The sequence below is a fragment of the Paralichthys olivaceus genome, chromosome 17 (genome assembly GCF_024713975.1).
Source record: "Paralichthys olivaceus isolate ysfri-2021 chromosome 17, ASM2471397v2, whole genome shotgun sequence".
In the NCBI taxonomy this organism is placed as follows: Eukaryota; Metazoa; Chordata; class Actinopteri; order Pleuronectiformes; family Paralichthyidae; genus Paralichthys; species Paralichthys olivaceus.
This window is the reverse complement of record NC_091109.1, coordinates 17,918,668-17,941,296: the sequence shown is the minus strand read 5'-3', so window position 1 is coordinate 17,941,296 and position 22,629 is coordinate 17,918,668. Positions and strand designations below refer to the sequence as shown.

Below are 22,629 nucleotides of genomic sequence, written 5' to 3'. Positions count from 1 at the left end.
AAAATAATAGTTCATATAATTGACTCACATCAGTGAAAACGTCATGAGGATTATTTTACATTCAGTTTCAACCATTAGATCTTTTCAGTGTCGCACTTTAATAAACGTCACAACATTCTGATGACGATGGCAGTGTTAGCTTCTTATGTTAGCATGCTAACATTTAGCTGCTGTGCAACTTCAGGACGTCACAGTTTATTTACGTCAGCCGGTGCGACACGTGTATCAATGGAGGCAGCTAGGCTACATGTAGCATGTGTTTGTATCCAGCACACGCTACATGTTTGTATCCAGCACATGCTACATGTTTGTATCCAACACATGCTACATGTTTATATGCAGCACATGCTACATGTTTGTATCCAGCACATGCTACATGTTTGTATCAAACACATGCTACATGTTTGTATCAAACACATGCTACATGTTTGTATCCAGCACACGCTACATGTGTTTGTATCAAACACATGCTACATGTTTGTATCCAGCACATGCTACATGTTACATGCTACCGATGCTGTTGTTTTTATAAAAACTGCTTTAGAAAATAAACACAAACGACTTCCGGTTAGCACCCTTCATGGAGGAGCCGCAGGTCTGACACGCTCCGCTAAACTTTGAGGGACATTGAACATTGTGGAGGAGAACCACAGACTGCGGGAGGAGAACCACAGACTGCGTTAGAACCACAGACTGCGGGAGGAGAACCACAGACTGCGGGAGGAGAACCACAGACTGCGGGAGGAGAACCACAGACTGCGTTAGAACCACAGACTCGTGTTACAGCGAGTCACTCAGAAGAAGTCTCCAACCAGCGGCACAAAGTTGAGCTAGCCGCTCACTCAAACAGACGCTCGTGGCTAATGCTAGCGGTGCACGCTCCTCCAAGGTTCCCGCAGATGAGGAAGATGTTCTTCTCCTCCTCCTCCTCCTCCTTCTCCTCCTCCTCCTCCTCGGAGACGCAGGTAAACGAACCGCTCCTCATGTAAAGTTTTTTCTGCCCCGAGCTGATTTAAGTTTTAACGTTTGTTTGCTTCCCATCATCATCATCATCATCATCATCATCATCCTTTTCTTTACTTCTCCATTGAAGTCTTTTTCTTGACTTAAGCTCAGTCCCTCATTTATTTTCTACAGAGCCTTAATAATAATAATAACGAAGAAGGAAGACACTTATTTCTTTATTTCTGATGTGGGAAGTTTTTGGATGAACAATTACTGACAAAGAGTTGGAGTGCATATAATTTATTTTGGATATTTGTTGGAGTCTTTTTTATTCTAGGCTCAGCTGAGGTTCAGTACTGGTATGTTGACATGTGGACATGTGGACATGTGGACATGTTGACATGTGGACATGTGGACATGTGGACATGTGGACATGTTCACTCTTTGATATGCAGCTGTATTAGTTGGAACACCAGGGGAGTCAGTCACATTCTCAAACGTAATTCGTTTCTTGAGGTTAATGTTGGTTTCCTTCAAGAAACCCGTCTCATGTCCTCTGAGCACACCAGACTTTGCAGAGGGTGGGTGGGGCGATTATATCACTCCACTTATCAGAGCGAGTCTCGGGGCGCTGCAGTTCTTGTTAATAAGAAGACTCCTTTCATTGTGCAGACTGTCACTGCAGACCACCGAGGGAGATATGATGTGGTCACGGGTGCCCTGTATAATATATATATATATAATATACCTATCATTTTGGCTAATGTATATATGCGCCAAACAGAGATTGTGCACAATTTCTGAGGACTGTTTCATCCTCATTACCCAACTTAAACACACACAGGCTTATTCTAGGGGCTGACTTTGTGTATTACATCCAGCTCCTCTAGCTCCTCCTACAATAAAACAAGATCACTGAAGATTATTACTTCCTTCTTTCAGGTATAGAATACGACTGATCCCTGGCGTTTCCTGTACCCTGATCTAAGACATTATTCATTTTTCTTCCCTGTGCATCATTCCTACTCGCCATTGATTCTTTTTTTAATTAATAGCCAGTTGCTGACCTCAGTCAGAGAATGCAGGTATGAAAGTATCGTCATTTCTGGCCTGTAGTTTTGCAAATATCCTTCCCTAAGAAAGTTACTCTTAGGGATGCTAATGCTTCGCTCACTAATGAAGGGTTCGTCAACCATATAAACACACAAACAGATTTTGTCTTGTCCATGAATGATACACCAGATGTTAGCAAATCCGCTCTTTGGGAATCGCTTAAATCTTTTTTGAGAGGAGAGATTATTTTATACACCAGCTGGGAGGCAGGAGTAGAAAACAGCGCCTTAAAGATCTTACAGACCAAATTCCTCAGCTGGACTGTAAACATTCAACTGCTCCCACCCTGAACTTTTAAAGCAGAGGTCAGCTCTGCAGACAGAGTTCCACTTGATGACCACCCATTCAGATAAGACAGTTCACAGCCTCTACCCTGATCACAAATATCTGCAAACATGACGGTCAGATCTGTGACGACGAGCAGGAGATAAATAATGAGTTTAAAGTCTTTTATTTCTCTCTTTACACCTCTGACGTGATCCACGACCCTTCTAGGCTAGAGTCGTTTTTTCAGAGCATGGATTTGCCTCAAATAGGTGAAGCATTTATGGAGCAATTGGAAGAACCTCTGTCTTTGGAGGAAACTAGATCTGCTCTTTACAGTATGCTAAAGACCTGATGGTTTCACGGTCAAATTCTTTAAGAAAATTCGAGATAAGTTGCTGCCAATTTTACTCTTTTTGAAGAATCCTTTGTCGAGGGCCAACTTCCACCCACATTCTCTCAGGCTTCTATCTCAGTAATATTGAAAAAGGGTCAAGATCCCCTTAGTTGTGGGTCTTAAAATCCGATATCACTCCTGAACGTGGACTGCAAATTGTTAGCCAAGGTCTTAGCTCACCGCCTAGAAGCTACCCTGCCTTCGATTATCTCTCCAGATCAAACTGGTTTTATAAAAAAACGCCTCTCTTTTTTTAATACTCGTCGGCTTTTAAATATCGTGCAGAACGCGGATCCCAATCAGCCATGACCTGAAGGAATTGGGAAGAAGTGGGTGGAGGTGGGAGAAAAGTCTGTTCTTATACTTCTGTATATGTTTCATTTTAATTGTGAAAACCAATAAATAAAGTGAAATAAATAAATAAACAAAAACAAGTTGTGCAGAGTTGTAAGACTGATTTTATTTTCAGGCCATGTGACATTTGTTAATCTTCATTTTGTATCTTTCAGACATCTGATGTGCTCGCACACAGAACGGCCACAGCTCCCAGAGGGCTGCATTTCTAATGAGGGAGGAGCCAGAAACTCTCTGGACACGTCTGGTAAGACGACTTTGGTTTCTACCATCAAGGTTGTTTTCATTTGTTGACTGCTGGGCCAGTAAATCTCTGACTGGAGATCTAACACACTCATTTGATAGGAATGTATTATTTATAATTAATAGTATTTTTGAATGTTTCTATCCCTTTTTAGAACTTACTCATCTACATTTTAACATTAATATTCCTTATTTTATTTTAAGCTTACTTTTCTCGATCTTAACATTTCTATACATTTTTAGATCTTACTTTTAAAGATTTTAACATTTCTTTATCTTTTTGTAGATCTTACTTAACAAAATGTTGACATTTCTATACGTTTTAGAGCTTGCGTTTCTCGATTTTAACATTAATATACCTTCATTAGATCCCACTTTTTACCGATTTTAACACTTTTTTTTTTACTGTTTTAGTGCATACTTTTCTAGATTTTGACATTTCTCCACTATTTCAGAGCATACTTTTCTAGATTTTGACATTTCTCCATTTTTGAGCAAATTATTCTAGATTTGGACATTTTCTTTGCCTTCATTGGAGCATGTTTTCTAGATTTGAACACTTATACTGTTTTAGAGCATGCTTTTAAAGATGTTAACGTTAATATACCTTCATTAGATTCCACCTTTTACTGATTTTAACTTCTTTTTACTGTTGTAGTGCATACTTTTCTAGATTTTGACATTTCCCCCTCCATTTTTGAGCAAATTTTTTCTAGATTTTGACATTTCCCCCTCCATTTTTGAGCAAATTTTTTCTAGATTTTGACATGTTCTTTGCCTTCATTGGAGCATGTTTTCTAGATTTGAACACTTATACTGTTTTAGAGCATGCTTTTAAAGATGTTAACGTTAATATACCTTCATTAGATCCCACTTTTTACCGATTTTAACACTTTTTTTTACTGTTGTAGTGCATACTTTTCTAGATTTTGACATTTCAGAGCATACTTTTCTAGATTTTGACATTTCTCCACCATTTTTGAGCAATTTTTTTCTAGATTTTGACATTTTCTTTGCCTTCATTGGAGCATGTTTTCTAGATTTTAACTCTTAAACTGTTTTAGAGCATGCTTTTAAAGATGTTAACGTTAATATACCTTCATTAGATCCCACTTTTTACGGATTTTAACACTTTTTTTTTACTGTTTTAGTGCATACTTTTCTAGATTTTGACATTTCTCCACCATTTCAGAGCATATTTTTCTAGATTTTGACATTTTCTTTGCCTTCATTGGAAAATGTTTTCTAGATTTTAACTCTTAAACTGTTTTAGAGCATGCGTTTCTCGATTTTAACATTAATATAACTTCATTAGATCTCACTTTTTACCGATTTTAACACTTTTTTTTTTACTGTTGTAGTGCATACTTTTCTAGATTTTGACATTTCTCCAGCATTTTTGAGCAATTTTTTTCTAGATTTTGACATTTTCTTTGCCTTAGTTAAGCATGTTTTCTAGATTTTAACTCTTAAACTGTTTTAGAGCATGCGTTTCTCGATTTTAACATTAATATACCTTCATTAGATCCCACTTTTTACGGATTTTAACACTTTTTTTTTTACTGTTGTAGTGCATACTTTTCTAGATTTTGACATTTCAGAGCATACTTTTCTAGATTTTGACATTTCTCCAGCATTTTTGAGCAAATTTTTTCTAGATTTTGACATGTTCTTTGCCTTCATTGGAGCATGTTTTCTAGATTTGAACACTTATACTGTTTTAGAGCATGCTTTTAAAGATGTTAACTTTAATATACCTTCATTAGATCCCACTTTTTACCGATTTTAACACTTTTTTTACTGTTGTAGTGCATACTTTTCTAGATTTTGACATTTCAGAGCATACTTTTCTAGATTTTGACATTTCTCCACCATTTTTGAGCAATTTTTTTTCTAGATTTTGACATTTTCTTTGCCTTCATTGGAGCATGTTTTCTAGATTTTAACTCTTAAACTGTTTTAGAGCATGCTTTTAAAGATGTTAACGTTAATATACCTTCATTAGATCCCACTTTTTACGGATTTTAACACTTTTTTTTTTACTGTTTTAGTGCATACTTTTCTAGATTTTGACATTTCAGAGCATACTTTTCTAGATTTTGACATTTCAGAGCATACTTTTCTAGATTTTGACATTTCAGAGCATACTTTTCTAGATTTTGACATTTCAGAGCATACTTTTCTAGATTTTGACATTTCTCCACCATTTTTGAGCAATTTTTTTTCTAGATTTTGAGCAATTTTTTTTCTAGATTTTGACATTTTCTATGCCTTCATTGGAAAATGTTTTCTAGATTTTAACTCTTAAACTGTTTTAGAGCATGCTTTTAAAGATGTTAACATTAATATACCTTCATTAGATCCCACTTTTTACGGATTTTAACACTTTTTTTTTACTGTTTTAGTGCATACTTTTCTAGATTTTGACATTTCAGAGCATACTTTTCTAGATTTTGACATTTCTCCACCATTTTTGAGCAATTTTTTTTTCTAGATTTTGACATTTTTGAGCAATTTTTTTCTAGATTTTGACATTTTCTTTGCCTTCATTGCAAAATGTTTTCTAGATTTTGACATTTTCTTTGCCTTCATTGCAAAATGTTTTCTAGATTTTAACTCTTAAACTGTTTTAGAGCATGCTTTTAAAGATGTTAACGTTAATATACCTTCATTAGATCTCACTTTTTACCGATTTTAACACTTTTTTTTTTACTGTTGTAGTGCATACTTTTCTAGATTTTGACATTTCAGAGCATACTTTTCTAGATTTTGACATTTCAGAGCATACTTTTCTAGATTTTGACATTTCTCCACCATTTTTGAGCAATTTTTTTTCTAGATTTTGACATTTTTGAGCAATTTTTTTCTAGATTTTGACATTTTCTTTGCCTTCATTGCAAAATGTTTTCTAGATTTTAACTCTTAAACTGTTTTAGAGCATGCTTTTAAAGATGTTAACGTTAATATACCTTCATTAGATCTCACTTTTTACCGATTTTAACACTTTTTTTTTTACTGTTGTAGTGCATACTTTTCTAGATTTTGACATTTCAGAGCATACTTTTCTAGATTTTGACATTTCAGAGCATACTTTTCTAGATTTTGACATTTCTCCACCATTTTTGAGCAATTTTTTTTCTAGATTTTGAGCAATTTTTTTTCTAGATTTTGACATTTTCTATGCCTTCATTGGAAAATGTTTTCTAGATTTTAACTCTTAAACTGTTTTAGAGCATGCTTTTAAAGATGTTAACATTAATATACCTTCATTAGATCCCACTTTTTACGGATTTTAACACTTTTTTTTTACTGTTTTAGTGCATACTTTTCTAGATTTTGACATTTCTCCACCATTTCAGAGCATATTTTTCTAGATTTTGACATTTTCTTTGCCTTCATTGGAAAATGTTTTCTAGATTTTAAGTCTTAAACTGTTTTAGAGCATGCGTTTCTCGATTTTAACATTAATATACCTTCATTAGATCCCACTTTTTACCGATTTTAACACTTTTTTTACTGTTGTAGTGCATACTTTTCTAGATTTTGACATTTCAGAGCATACTTTTCTAGATTTTGACATTTCTCCACCATTTTTGAGCAATTTTTTTCTAGATTTTGACATTTTCTTTGCCTTGGTTAAGCATGTTTTCTAGATTTTAACTCTTAAACTGTTTTAGAGCATGCGTTTCTCGATTTTAACATTAATATACCTTCATTAGATCCCACTTTTTACGGATTTTAACACTTTTTTTTTTACTGTTTTAGTGCATACTTTTCTAGATTTTGACATTTCAGAGCATACTTTTCTAGATTTTGACATTTCTCCACCATTTTTGAGCAATTTTTTTTCTAGATTTTGAGCAATTTTTTTTCTAGATTTTGACATTTTCTATGCCTTCATTGGAAAATGTTTTCTAGATTTTAACTCTTAAACTGTTTTAGAGCATGCTTTTAAAGATGTTAACATTAATATACCTTCATTAGATCCCACTTTTTGCGGATTTTAACACTTTTTTTTTACTGTTTTAGTGCATACTTTTCTAGATTTTGACATTTCAGAGCATACTTTTCTAGATTTTGACATTTCTCCACCATTTTTGAGCAATTTTTTTTTCTAGATTTTGACATTTTTGAGCAATTTTTTTCTAGATTTTGACATTTTCTTTGCCTTCATTGCAAAATGTTTTCTAGATTTTGACATTTTCTTTGCCTTCATTGCAAAATGTTTTCTAGATTTTAACTCTTAAACTGTTTTAGAGCATGCTTTTAAAGATGTTAACGTTAATATACCTTCATTAGATCTCACTTTTTACCGATTTTAACACTTTTTTTTTTACTGTTGTAGTGCATACTTTTCTAGATTTTGACATTTCAGAGCATACTTTTCTAGATTTTGACATTTCAGAGCATACTTTTCTAGATTTTGACATTTCTCCACCATTTTTGAGCAATTTTTTTTCTAGATTTTGAGCAATTTTTTTTCTAGATTTTGACATTTTCTATGCCTTCATTGGAAAATGTTTTCTAGATTTTAACTCTTAAACTGTTTTAGAGCATGCTTTTAAAGATGTTAACATTAATATACCTTCATTAGATCCCACTTTTTACGGATTTTAACACTTTTTTTTTACTGTTTTAGTGCATACTTTTCTAGATTTTGACATTTCAGAGCATACTTTTCTAGATTTTGACATTTCTCCACCATTTTTGAGCAATTTTTTTTCTAGATTTTGACATTTTCTTTGCCTTCATTGGAGCATGTTTTCTAGATTTTAACTCTTAAACTGTTTTAGAGCATGCTTTTAAAGATGTTAACGTTAATATACCTTCATTAGATCCCACTTTTTACGGATTTTAACACTTTTTTTTTTACTGTTTTAGTGCATACTTTTCTAGATTTTGACATTTCAGAGCATACTTTTCTAGATTTTGACATTTCAGAGCATACTTTTCTAGATTTTGACATTTCAGAGCATACTTTTCTAGATTTTGACATTTCTCCACCATTTTTGAGCAATTTTTTTTCTAGATTTTGAGCAATTTTTTTTCTAGATTTTGACATTTTCTATGCCTTCATTGGAAAATGTTTTCTAGATTTTAACTCTTAAACTGTTTTAGAGCATGCTTTTAAAGATGTTAACATTAATATACCTTCATTAGATCCCACTTTTTACCGATTTTAACACTTTTTTTTTACTGTTTTAGTGCATACTTTTCTAGATTTTGACATTTCTCCACCATTTCAGAGCATATTTTTCTAGATTTTGACATTTTCTTTGCCTTCATTGGAAAATGTTTTCTAGATTTTAAGTCTTAAACTGTTTTAGAGCATGCGTTTCTCGATTTTAACATTAATATACCTTCATTAGATCCCACTTTTTACCGATTTTAACACTTTTTTTACTGTTGTAGTGCATACTTTTCTAGATTTTGACATTTCAGAGCATACTTTTCTAGATTTTGACATTTCTCCACCATTTCAGAGCATATTTTTCTAGATTTTGACATTTTCTTTGCCTTCATTGGAGCATGTTTTCTAGATTTTAACTCTTAAACTGTTTTAGAGCATGCTTTTAAAGATGTTAACGTTAATATACCTTCATTAGATCCCACTTTTTACGGATTTTAATCACTTTTTTTTTACTGTTTTAGTGCATACTTTTCTAGATTTTGACATTTTTGAGCAATTTTTTTCTAGATTTTGACATTTTTGAGCAATTTTTTTCTAGATTTTGACATTTTCTTTGCCTTCATTGGAAAATGTTTTCTAGATTTTAACTCTTAAACTGTTTTAGAGCATGTGTTTCTCGATTTTAACATTAATATACCTTCATTAGATCCCACTTTTTACAGATTTTAACACTTTTTTTTACTGTTGTAGTGCATACTTTTCTAGATTTTGACATTTTCTTTGCCTTAGTTAAGCATGTTTTCTAGATTTTAACTCTTAAACTGTTTTAGAGCATGCGTTTCTCAATTTTAATATTAATATACCTTCATTAGATCTCACTTTTTGCCGATTTTAACACTTTTTTTTTTACTGTTTTAGTGCATATTTTTCTAGATTTTGACATTTCTCCACCATTTTTGAGCAAATTATTCTAGATTTTGACATCTTCTATGCCTTCATTGGAAAATGTTTTCTAGATTTTAACTCTTTAACTGTTTTAGAGCATGCTTTTCTAGATTTTGACATTTCTTTACCATTTTAAAGCACATTTTCTAGATTTGAACATTTCTGCCTTCTTTAGATCTTACTTTTCTAGATCCTAACTTTTATACCCTTTCAGAGTTTATTCTTCTAGATTTTTATTTCTATGCCTTTATTAAAGCATGATTTTCTAGATTTAAAATTCTCTGCACCTTTCTAGATCTTACTTTTTCTAGTTTTTAACACTAATGCCATTTTTGAGCATGCTTATCTATACTTAAACATTCCTATACCTTTTAAGAGCACTCTTCTAGATTTTAACAATATTCCTTTTTAAATCTTACTTTTCTAGATTTGTACACCATTTGAAGAGCTTGCATTTCTAGATTTTAACATTTGTATACCTTTTTGCAGCTTACTTTTTTAGATTTTAACATTAATATACCTTTTTAAGTCCCACTTTGAAACTGTTCTAGAGCATGCTTATCCAGATGAAATGATTCGTTTAAACCAGCTCTTTTCTTGATATTCTAATGAGTCAATCTCACCAACATGTGAAAGCAACAGAGAAATAAACACTTCAATATTTAATTGATATTACACAAGCACAATTTATTATTGTAAATATTTTTCAGCATCATTAACATGAAAAGGTTTTAATGTAGATTATTAATGATACAGTTTGACTGTTAGTGACATCATTTCTTCTTTATCATACAAAATAAATACAATTTGTCAAACTCATTCATTTTCTATGTACAGCATCATACTTTACAGGTCCCGCCCACATCATGTGACATCAGAGCTGCCACAGTAGATTCACATGAAGCTCATTAAAAACATTTACATGTTTGAAAACAAAATTAACTTTGAATTAGATCTTCATAATTTTAATTTCTTGATCATGTGACTGAATTGATGTTATACTTGACTCATGATGTAAAAATGGTTCATCCTTCAGGTCTTGGTCCCGGTGGTTTACACGGTGGAGGCTTTCATCAGCGACTGGTCCCCGAACAGCTGCTTAAAGTGGACGACATGCTCCTCACAGTGTTCTCCTGGTGACACACACACACACACACAAATATAAACTGAGTCTGAAACACGATATTTAAGATTTTAACATTAATATACCTTCATTAGATCCCACCTTTTACCAATTTTAACACTTTTTTTTTACTGTTGTGGTGCATATTTTTCTAGATTTTGACATTTCTCCACCATTTCAGAGCAATTTTTTTTCTAGATTTTGACATTTTCTTTGCCTTCGTTGGAGCATGTTTTCTAGATTTTTACTCTTAAACTGTTTTAGAGCATGCTTTTTAAAGATGTTAACATTAATATACCTTCATTAGATCCCACTTTTTACGGATTTTAACACTTTTTTTTTACTGTTGTGGTGCATACTTTTCTAGATTTTGACATTTCTCCACCATTTCAGAGCAATTTTTTTTCTAGATTTTGACATTTTTTTGCCTTCATTGGAGCATGTTTCCTAGATTTTAACTCTTAAACTGTTTTAGAGCATGCTTTTAAAGATGTTAACATTAATATACCTTCATTAGATCCCACTTTTTACGGATTTTAACACTTTTTTTTTTACTGTTTTAGTGCATACTTTTCTAGATTTTGACATTTCAGAGCATACTTTTCTAGATTTTGACATTTCAGAGCATTCCTTTCTAGATTTTGACATTTCTCCACCATTTCAGAGCAATTTTTTTTCTAGATTTTGACATTTTTTTTGCCTTCATTGGAGCATGTTTTCTAGATTTTAACTCTTAAACTGTTTTAGAGCATGCTTTTTAAAGATGTTAACGTTAATATACCTTCATTAGATCCCACTTTTTACGGATTTTAACACTTTTTTTTTTACTGTTGTAGTGCATATTTTTCTAGATTTTGACATTTCAGAGCATACTTTTCTAGATTTTGACATTTCTCCACCATTTCAGAGCATACTTTTCTAGATTTTGACATTTCTCCACCATTTTTTTTGCCTTCATTGGAGCATGTTTTCTAGATTTTAACTCTTAAACTGTTTTAGAGCATGCTTTTAAAGATGTTAACGTTAATATACCTTCATTAGATCCCACTTTTTACGGATTTTAACACTTTTTTTTTACTGTTTTAGTGCATACTTTTCTAGATTTTGACATTTCAGAGCATACTTTTCTAGATTTTGACATTTCTCCACCATTTTTGAGCAATTTTTTTCTAGATTTTGACATTTATCCACCATTTCAGAGTATATTTTTCTAGATTTTGACATTTTTTTGCCTTCATTGGAGCATGTTTTCTAGATTTTAACTCTTAAACTGTTTTAGAGCTTGCGTTTCTCGATTTTAACATTAATATACCTTCATTAGATCCCACTTTTTATGGATTTTAACACTTTTTTTTTTACTGTTGTAGTGCATACTTTTCTAGATTTTGACATTTCAGAGCATACTTTTCTAGATTTTGACATTTCAGCGCATACTTTTCTAGATTTTGACATTTCAGAGCATTCCTTTCTAGATTTTGACATTTCAGGGCATATTTTTCTAGATTTTGACATTTTTTTGCCTTCATTGGAGCATGTTTTCTAGATTTTAACTCTTAAACTGTTTTAGAGCATGCGTTTCTTGATTTTAACATTAATATACCTTCATTAGATCCCACTTTTTACGGATTTTAACACTTTTTTTTTTACTGTTGTAGTGCATACTTTTCTAGATTTTGACATTTCAGAGCATACTTTTCTAGATTTTGACATTTCTCCACCATTTCAGAGCAATTTTTTTTCTAGATTTTGACATTTTTTTTGCCTTCATTGGAGCATGTTTTCTAGATTTTAACTCTTAAACTGTTTTAGAGCATGCTTTTTAAAGATGTTAACGTTAATATACCTTCATTAGATCTCACTTTTTACCGATTTTAACACTTTTTTTTTTTACTGTTGTGGTGCATATTTTTCTAGATTTTGACATTTCAGAGCATACTTTTCTAGATTTTGACATTTCTCCACCATTTTTGAGCAATTGTTTTTCTAGATTTTGACATTTTCTTTGCCTTCATTGGAGCATGTTTTCTAGATTTTAACTCTTAAACTGTTTTAGAGCATGCTTTTAAAGATGTTAACGTTAATATACCTTCATTAGATCCCACTTTTTACGGATTTTAACACTTTTTTTTTTACTGTTTTAGTGCATACTTTTCTAGATTTTGACATTTCAGAGCATACTTTTCTAGATTTTGACATTTCAGAGCATTCCTTTCTAGATTTTGACATTTCTCCACCATTTCAGAGCAATTTTTTTTCTAGATTTTGACATTTTTTTTGCCTTCATTGGAGCATGTTTTCTAGATTTTAACTCTTAAACTGTTTTAGAGCATGCTTTTTAAAGATGTTAACGTTAATATACCTTCATTAGATCCCACTTTTTACGGATTTTAACACTTTTTTTTTTACTGTTTTAGTGCATACTTTTCTAGATTTTGACATTTCAGAGCATACTTTTCTAGATTTTGACATTTCAGAGCATTCCTTTCTAGATTTTGACATTTCTCCACCATTTCAGAGCAATTGTTTTTCTAGATTTTGACATTTTTTTTGCCTTCATTGGAGCATGTTTTCTAGATTTTAACTCTTAAACTGTTTTAGAGCATGCTTTTTAAAGATGTTAACATTAATATACCTTCATTAGATCCCACTTTTTACGGATTTTAACACTTTTTTTTTTACTGTTGTAGTGCATATTTTTCTAGATTTTGACATTTCAGAGCATACTTTTCTAGATTTTGACATTTCTCCACCATTTCAGAGCATACTTTTCTAGATTTTGACATTTCTCCACCATTTTTTTTGCCTTCATTGGAGCATGTTTTCTAGATTTTTACTCTTAAACTGTTTTAGAGCATGCTTTTAAAGATGTTAACATTAATATACCTTCATTAGATCCCACTTTTTACGGATTTTAACACTTTTTTTTTACTGTTTTAGTGCATACTTTTCTAGATTTTGACATTTCAGAGCATACTTTTCTAGATTTTGACATTTCTCCACCATTTTTGAGCAATTTTTTTCTAGATTTTGACATTTATCCACCATTTCAGAGTATATTTTTCTAGATTTTGACATTTTTTTGCCTTCATTGGAGCATGTTTTCTAGATTTTAACTCTTAAACTGTTTTAGAGCTTGCGTTTCTCGATTTTAACATTAATATACCTTCATTAGATCCCACTTTTTATGGATTTTAACACTTTTTTTTTTACTGTTGTAGTGCATACTTTTCTAGATTTTGACATTTCAGAGCATACTTTTCTAGATTTCGACATTTTCTTTGCCTTAGTTGAGAATGTTTTCTAGATTTTAACACTTAAACTGTTTTAGAGCATGCTTTTTAAAGATGTTAACATTAATATACCTTCATTAGATCTCACTTTTTACCGATTTTAACACTTTTTTTTTTACTGTTGTGGTGCATACTTTTCTAGATTTTGACATTTCAGAGCATACTTTTCTAGATTTTGACATTTCTCCACCATTTCAGAGCATACTTTTCTAGATTTTGACATTTTCTTTGCCTTCATTGGAGCATGTTTTCTAGATTTTAACACTTAAACTGTTTTAGAGCATGCTTTTAAAGATGTTAACGTTAATATACCTTCATTAGATCCCACTTTTTACCAATATTAGCTCAAAAATGGATGGAGAAATGTCAAAATCTAGAAAAGTATGCACTAAAACCGTAAAATAAAAAATGTTAAAATCGGTACAAAGTGAGATCTAATGAAGGTATATTAACGTTAACATCTTTAAAAGCATGCTCTAAAACAGTTTAAGAGTTAAAATCTAGAAAACATGCTCCAATGAAGGCAAAGAAAATGTCAAAATCTAGAAAAAAATTGCTCAAAAATGGTGGAGAAATGTCAAAATCTAGAAAAGTATGCTCTGAAATGTCAAAATCTAGAAAAGTATGCACTACAACAGTAAAAAAAGTGTTAAAATCAGTAAAAAGTGGGATCTAATGAAGGTATATTAATGTTAACACCTTTAAAACGCATGCTCTAAAACAGTTTAAGAGTTAAAATCTAGAAAACATTTTCCAAAAATGGCATTAGTGTTAAAAACTAGAAAAAGTAAGATCTAGAAAGGTGCAGAGAATTTTAAATCTAGAAAATCATGCTTTAATAAAGGCATAGAAATAAAAATCTAGAAGAATAAGCTCTGAAAGGGTATAAAAGTTAGGATCTAGAAAAGTAAGATCTAAAGAAGGCAGAAATGTTAAAATCTAGAAAATGTGCTTTAAAATGGTAAAGAAATGTCAAAATCTAGAAAAGCATGCCCTAAAACAGTTTAAGAGTTAAAATCTAGAAAACATTTTCCAATGAAGGCATATAAAATGTCAAAATCTAGAAAAGTATGCTCTGAAATGGTGGAGAAATGTCAAAATCTAGAAAAGTATGCACTACAACAGTAAAAAAAGTGTTAAAATCTGTAAAAAGTGGGATCTAATGAAGGTATATTAATGTTTAAATCGAGAAACACATGCTCTAAAACAGTTTAAGTGTTAAAATCTTGAAAACATTTTCCAATGAAGGCAAAGAAAATGTCCAAATCTAGAAAAATTTGCTCAAAAATGGTGGAGAAATGTCATTTCTTAAACTGTTTTAGAGCATGCTTTTAAAGATTTTAACGTTAATATACCTTCATTAGATCCCAATTTTTACGGATTTTTACTTTTTTTTTTTACTGTTTTAGTGCATATATTTCTAGATTTGGACATTTTCTTTGCCTTCATTGGAGCATGTTTTCTAGATTTTAACACTTAAACTGTTTTAGAGCATGTTTTCTAGATTTTAACAGTTAAACTGTTTTAGAGCATGCTTTTAAAGATGTTAACATTAATATACCTTCATTTAAGTTTAGAAGCTTTTGATCCTCTTCTTTTACGATGTGGACATCTTTTAATATTTTTACATCTTTTAGTTTTTTTAAAATATCATTTTCAGTTTTAGAGCAATCTAGAGCCTGTGAAAACTTTTATACAGTTTATCCCTGAGTATCTGTTTGTGCCAAAATGTGAAAGACTTCCGTCAAGACGTTCTGTGTGTGTGTGTGTGTGTGTGTGTGCGTGCTCTGACCAGGGTTAAATCCAGGACTTCCTCTCAGCCGTTGGTTTCTCTGCTGAAACGATCTGAACACGGTGTAGAACAACATCTGGTCTCCAGTTTGTCGCGCTGCGTCCAGAAACTTCCTCGCCGACACGTTGTCGTGTCCACCTGCACAGTCAGTTCACGTCAGTGTTAACAGGAGCAATCATACTTTTCATATAACAGTCACAGCGTAGACGACCAGTGGAAGTCTTCATTTCACTGGATGTAGATGAAGTCAACTCATCGTACCGACGCTGCGGATGAACCGGAGCGCTCCTAGAACCTGCTGCTTGGACAACAGAACCTCCACGATCTCGTCGTTGGCCGTGGACAGACGCTGAAAACACACAAACTGTGAACAAACTGAGATTCAAACTGACAGTGTTTGTGTTTTATTGTTTTGTGTTCGATACCTTCAACATGTCGAGTGAGAGCTGGTGAGCAGGAGGATATGTGCTCTCCAGAGACAGAAGCAGACAGGCCTGAAACCAAAGAGACGTTAGAAAACAACCTGAGAGAGACGATAAAGAGCTAATTAGAGAGTAGAGAGACAGAGATAAGAGATAATTAGAGAGAGAGAGTAGAGACAGAGAGCTAGATAAGAGATAATTAGAGATAAGAGAGAGAGGGAGAGTAGAGAGAGAGAGCTAGATAAGAGATAGAGACATAACGAGAGATAAGAGAGAGAGAAAGACAAAGAGAGCTACAAGATACAGCAAGGTAATTAGAGGTAAAGAAAGATAATTAGAGGTAAAAGATGAAGAGAGATGAGAGACAGAGAGATATAAGAGATAAAGACGAGATAATAGAGATACAATGCAATTATTAGAGATAAGAGGTATAATTAGAGATAATAAGAGAGATAGCAGACAGAGATAAAGAGAGATAAGAGACATAACAGATAATTAGAGATAAAGACAAATAGAGAAACAGAGACAGGGAGAGATAAGGACAAAAAAAGAGATAGATATAAAGAGGGATAATTAGAGATATTTAGAGACAGCAGACAGAGATAAAGAGAGATCATAAGATATAAGAGATAAAGACAAAAAAAAGAAATGAGATATAAAGAAAGATTTAATTAGAGAGATAAAGCGAGATAATTCGAGGTAAAGAGAGATCAGATTAGACAATTAGAGAGACAGCAGACAGAGATAAAGATAAATAAAGAGAGAAGAGATAACGAGAGATAAGAGATAAAGACAGACAATAGAGATAGTGAGATAAAAAGAGATGAGGAGAAAGATAGAGAGATATAAAGAGGGATATTTAGAGATAGACAGAGATTAAGACATAAAGAAAGATTTAAGAGATTAGGGGAGATAAAACATAAGGAGAGAAAGGAGATAAAGAGAGATAATATATAATTAGAGATAAGAGACAGAGCGATAAATGATAAAGCGAGATAATAAGAGAGGGAGATATACAGCTAAGGAGAGATAACAGATTAAGAGAGATCTTAAGAGATGATGAGACATAGTAAGATATATAATTAGAGATAAAGAAAAATAAGAGATAAAGAAAGATTAAGAGAGATAAAACAACAAGAGATGAGAGATAGTTAGAGATACAAAGAGATAATATGATATAATTAGAGATAAGAGAGAGAGAGATAAAGACAAAGAGATAATTAGAGATAATAAGAGACAGAGATATAAAGATAAAGACAGGTGATTAGAAATAAAAGATGAAGAGATGAGAGATATAAGAGATAATAAGAGATAACGAGATAGTTTTAGATAAAAAGAGATAAGGACATAAGAGAAATAAAGAGAGATAAAAAGAGATATTTAGAGACAGCAGACAGAGATAAGGACATAAAGAGAGATAAGAGATAAAAAGAGAGATAAGATAAAGATAAGAAAAAAAAGAGAGGAGGCGAGAGATAAGAGAAAAAGGCAATTAGAGCAAGAGAGATATAAGGACATAAGAGAAATAAAGAGAGATAAAAAGGGGGATAAAAAGAGATATTTAGAGACAGCAGACAGAGATAAAGACATAAAGAGAGAGACAGAGACGGTCAGCGAGGGAAACAGAGAGATTGTCCTTTACCTAAATCAGCTGCCCAGCATTTTACTTTTAATTTCTTTAAAGATTTTTGGTCCCATATATAAACTAAAAAACACTAAATCCTACATTTCCCATCATGCACCTCCTCTGTATCTGCACCACGGAATCAAAGAAAGTGTGTAGTTTGAACTGACCAGTGGTTTGGAGTCACTGAGGACGTGATACTGGAGGAACTGATGCAACATGTAGAAGAGGTTGTGCTGCACCAGAGTTTTAATCACCAGCTCGTACAAGTAATGCTGCAACACACACAAGACAGGAAGTTACTGAAGCCGGACGTTAACGTTAATGTGAGCGTCAGGTTCACTTTTACCTGAACGGTGATTTGGAACTGGTTCAGAGAGCGAATGTACTCCATCAGCACCGCGATGATGAACTTATGAGACACGTCCTGAAGAGAACACAAAAACAGAATCTTTTTTTTAAAATGTGTTTATATTGGTGTGTGTGTGTGTGTGTGTGTGTGTGTGTGTGTGTGTGTGTGTGTGTATATACCTTCCTCTCGGTGAACGATGACAGGACGTGTGTGTACATGTCTGATTGGTCGATGACGGCCTGAGTTCTCACGGGACGTTTCTGAGCGGCACTGCCTCGACTCGGGCCGGACTCCATCGCCTTCAAACACACGACAACACTTTCAAATCAACTCACATCACATAAAAACCCACGAGTGAAGCTGATGCGGTTTTAAAAGCTCGAGAGCTGACGCGTCACGACTCGCTCACCACAGTGTAGCTCTGCTCCGCCTCCAGATATTCTTTGTACACCTGGTTGAGTTTGTCGAACACAGTCGCCACCACAGGGAGACTTCCCTTCTCTCCGGCCTCCAGGACTGACGAGAGAATCGTTCAACGTCATCAGCAACATTTTACACCTTTAACCTTTTGTCTAACAAACTAAACACTAACACGTGCTGATGTATTGAAGTTTTGTTTGTCCTGTTAACTTGTATTTATTATCGAATCGTTTGTCTCCTGTCTCGTTGTTGTTGTGATTTATGTGAACTCGCTGCTGCAGTTTCTCTGTTTCGCTCTGTGAAATAAAAACATATGAAACTGTCAGATAACAGAGGGACGTACTCTGCGAGCAGACGGACAGGATGACCATCTTGCAGTCTCTGCGTCGTAACAGGAAGTCCATCAGTTTGCCTTTGTCCTGCAGCAGGTTTACTGTTGGAGGCAGCTTCACCTGCAGGTACCACAGGTAACCTAACACACACACACACACACACGTTCTCTCATCAATAAAACTCATTGATCCTAAAGATTCTAAACAGAGAAACATGAACTTCTTAACTCTCCGTGAGTTACTATGAACTCTTTTTACTTTTTGAGATGAGCGTTTACTCGTTCTGTGTCCAATCAGAAAGCTTCTGGAATTTCTAACTTCCTCTCTTAGACTTTACGTTCTGACAGTTAGCGACCGGTGCACAGGAAACTACGCTGTCCCATTCAGTGGTTCAATCCACAGACGTAGGTGAGGGTGGTGTCGAGAAGAGCTCGGCAACAGAGATCAGGCGGTCGACCTGTAAACGACCCACGACAGTTCCTCCATACCTTCATGTTTTTACCAGACACGTAAATATGAGGAATCAAACATGTGACTGTTTGACTGGAGAGTTATTACTGAGTGAGTGTGTGTGTGTGTGAGTCACACCTTCACTGGCACTGATGATGATGTCAGGCTGGAAGACGCTCCAGGAGGAAGAGTCTGGACTGATGGTTGAGGTCAATGTCAACAATAAAACATAATGAAAAATCAACGTGAAATGATTTTAAACGAGTAAAAGTCGAAACATCAAACTAAACGTGCGCTGGACGTTAAAGGATACAGAGCTGACAGGGAACTGGAGGCTGAGAGGGAACGACAGCAGGACCTGAAGAGAAGAGACGAGAGAGAGACAAGAGAGACTCAGAACAAAGAGGAGCTACAAACTCTAGCGCCCCCATCAGACTGGATTATCATTACAGTGAAGGTAACAGGTGACAAAACATTTTTGATCCTGATAATAAAACCGCCTGGTCAGTAAGACATGAACATGTCTCGAACATGCAACAAGCGGCTCCTCTGGGGGGCGCTAAAGACGTCCACAATAAACATCAGAGTGTGTTTACCTGACAGCGGTATCCTGTAGGGGTGTATGGAGCGAGCAGGTAGGACGGGCTGGTGTGTGTTGACGGCACATTCAGGCTCCTTCAGCTTGATGTCGAAGATCAGAGACGTCTGAGACACACACACACACACACACACACTGTAAATAACACACTCCTACAGTTAAACCACACGATGAAGTTGATGGAGACAAACTGACCTGAGAGCTCTGATGATGAACGACCACCAGGTTGTCTACGATGTTCAGAGCAAACTTCCCCGTCGTGTTCAGCTTCAACACGTGACTCTTTTTACACGCCCCCTCCCTGAACACACGTTATATATCATGCAGCTGGACACGCGTCCCTCACAAACATGAATGTGACCAATGTGTGTGTGTGCGTGTGTGCGTTACCTTGGTAAGTGATACAGCACCACCTCTGCACTCGGACTGTTGGCTGTTCTCGAGTGATGCTTCAGATACATCACATACAGCTGACCATAACTACACACAGAGAGGGGGCGCCGTCAGTGAAACGACAAACTGATCCAACACAAACAGGTTGAAGCTCAGGCAGCAGCTTACATTGTTGCCATGGCAATGTCTCTCTCCGACAGGCTGAGTTTGGCGGGTTTGGGGACGACCGGCAGCTCAATCTCAAACTTGGACATTTTCGACATGGTCGCGTTCTGTTGACACAAACGAGGATGAAAATGAAACACAGGTCGATTTGGTTTTAAAATCTGAAGATTAAACATTTGAGTAAGATTCGGTATCTGGAACAACCTAAACATGAAACGAACGAGTGTTTGGACTGTTCTCACCCTGAAGGCGAAGGGCTGCAGGATGTTTCCCTGCACGGTGGTGGACAGCAGGATGACAGCCGTCTCTGGACAGTACTGATACCAGTTCACATTAATGCTCTGACTCTTCAGCAGCTTCAGACTGCGCTTGTCTGGAAACACCTGAACACACACACAGCGTCACAACCGTCAACGTCCACACTCCACTCTCATTGTGTGAGTTCTGAGGTGGAGTCAGAATACCTGGTAAAACTCGATTCCTTGGTCGGTGATGTAGACAATCTCATTCCAGTTGGTCCAACAGAAACCCAACACGCTGGCGTTCTTCGTCTACAGGAAACACAAATGCTGTTTATTTACAACTCAGCAAAGCTCCGTCACAGAGCGTTGAAATTTATTCAGATTCTTTGTCAGTTGCGACACAAACTCCAGCTCTCTCCTCACAGCTGAACTTCTTCTTATCTGAAGACTACACGTGTGACATACCTTACATTCCTGGGTGAACTCTGTGTGAGGATAGTCGGGTATGAAGTTGATGAAATCCTACAAATAAAATCAAAAGTGAATTAACTCTGCGCTCGTCGTTCAGGAGGAAAGATTCGTAATTAATAAACCAACGTTACGACAGGAACGATCTTTCAATGAAGGAAGAGTTCACACGAGGACTTAATGACTTTATAACCTCTGAGAAAACATCATCAGTTTGATTTAGAAGAACTCACCACAGATTTTGACGTTCTCTGTACGGCCAAGATTTTATTTCCAATAGAAAACTTGATGCACTTCACTTCTCCTTTATCGTCCATCCTGAGCAGAAAAACAGACCAACATGATTCCTTGTGTGAATCATTTTCGTGTCCTCCGACTCCATTAATCAGAGGACTTGATTTACCAGTTACTGTTAAGACTGAGGTTTTACATGATAAGTGTTTGTGGATTGTGACAGATCCGAACTAAGTAGTCTAGTTTCCAGCAGAAGTTAACGCACCTGAAGGCAACGCTGCTCTTGTCATCTGGACCTTTGACGACCACACCAGTGGCTCCACCTGAACGCACCGCAAACACCTGCAGCCACAACACAGGGCAAAAGTTTCCACGTTAACTACGTCATCGTTCAACACGTCTTCATTAAACATCCACAAACCATGAAAACTCAATTTAACTAATAACAATAATAATAATAAATAGTATTTCAGTGTAAAAACAACTAACAGACACACACACACACACAGACAGACAGACAGACACACACACACACATAGACACACAGACAGACAGACACACACACACACACACACAAACAAACAAAGACACACAGACAGACAGACAGACAGACAGACAGACACACACACACACACACACAAACAAACAAACAAAGACACACACACACACACACACAGACAGACACACACACAGACACAATAAACATGAACGGATCGATTCTTTTAGAAGAAACTAATTCCACAATAAAACTGATTTGACTGAAACAGTCAAATCGATTTGAACTCGGTTAGTTAGCTAGCCCCGTTAGCTAGCCCTGTTAGCTAGCCCCGTTAGCTAGCCCTGTTAGCGATGCTAACTAGCTGACCTGTTTGTTAGCCTCGTCGAAGAAGACGTTGTTGACGCTGGACGCGTTTTCAAACTGCACCGGATGTTCGCACAGCTCCAGGTAATGTTCCCCCATCATCTCCACACCTGCCGCCGCCTCTTCACACCTGCCGCCGCCTCTTCACACCTGTCGGCGGGTCACAGCCTCGGTCCGGTTAGCTTCTGTTAGCCGGGGCACGACGACCGGATGTGACCTGAATTTTCCGGTTTCATCCTTCAGAATAAATCCAGAAAGAATTGTTTATCATTATTTTGGTATGAATTGATATTCGGAAGACAAATAAATACGAATATAAATGATCAGAATCTGACATTTAATCTTATAAAGTCAGACTTTAGCCCAGAGGAGAGACACATTGCAGTTGTGTTCATGGTGCCAGCGTGCTTGATATTGTACGGTCCTATTATTTTGAAAGCTTCTGGTAGGAAGTCCCGAGTCCAATCACG

At 35.0% G+C, this 22,629-nt stretch overlaps 1 protein-coding gene and 1 long non-coding RNA gene across 2 annotated transcripts; one reads left to right on the top strand and one right to left on the bottom strand.

Annotated features, from left to right (window-relative positions):
* The first annotated feature begins 126 nt into the window (after window positions 1-126).
* Window positions 127-10,525, top strand: LOC138405241 (uncharacterized). Its single transcript, XR_011238924.1, has 3 exons — window positions 127-965; window positions 3,229-3,320; window positions 10,429-10,525. It is a non-coding gene; the product is annotated as an uncharacterized lncRNA (long non-coding RNA).
* On the bottom strand, window positions 10,054-22,564 carry rmc1 (regulator of MON1-CCZ1). Its single transcript, XM_069512327.1, has 22 exons — window positions 22,495-22,564; window positions 22,163-22,396; window positions 21,563-21,639; window positions 21,297-21,381; window positions 21,061-21,117; window positions 20,818-20,904; window positions 20,596-20,736; window positions 20,357-20,460; window positions 20,186-20,275; window positions 19,991-20,096; window positions 19,794-19,902; window positions 19,511-19,555; window positions 19,336-19,389; window positions 18,759-18,887; window positions 18,405-18,511; window positions 18,175-18,294; window positions 17,993-18,070; window positions 17,814-17,918; window positions 16,023-16,091; window positions 15,859-15,946; window positions 15,598-15,735; window positions 10,054-10,525 (listed from the first exon to the last, which is right to left on the bottom strand). The coding sequence occupies exons 2-22, from the start codon at window positions 22,259-22,261 to the stop codon at window positions 10,446-10,448; spliced, it is 1,968 nt and encodes a 655-aa protein (XP_069368428.1). The 5' UTR covers window positions 22,262-22,396; window positions 22,495-22,564; the 3' UTR covers window positions 10,054-10,445.
* Window positions 22,565-22,629: the final 65 nt, after the last annotated feature.

Excerpts from the sequence above, each read along its gene's own strand:
- rmc1 (XM_069512327.1), bottom strand. The coding sequence starts at position 22,261 with ATGATGGGGGAACATTACCTGGAGCTGTGCGAACATCCGGTGCAGTTT. Across the intron at positions 21,640-22,162 it reads TCGACGAGGCTAACAAACAG|GTGTTTGCGGTGCGTTCAGG; the intron begins GTCAGCTAGTTA and ends TTGTGGCTGCAG. Across the intron at positions 20,905-21,060 it reads AGTTCACCCAGGAATGTAAG|ACGAAGAACGCCAGCGTGTT; the intron begins GTATGTCACACG and ends TGTTTCCTGTAG.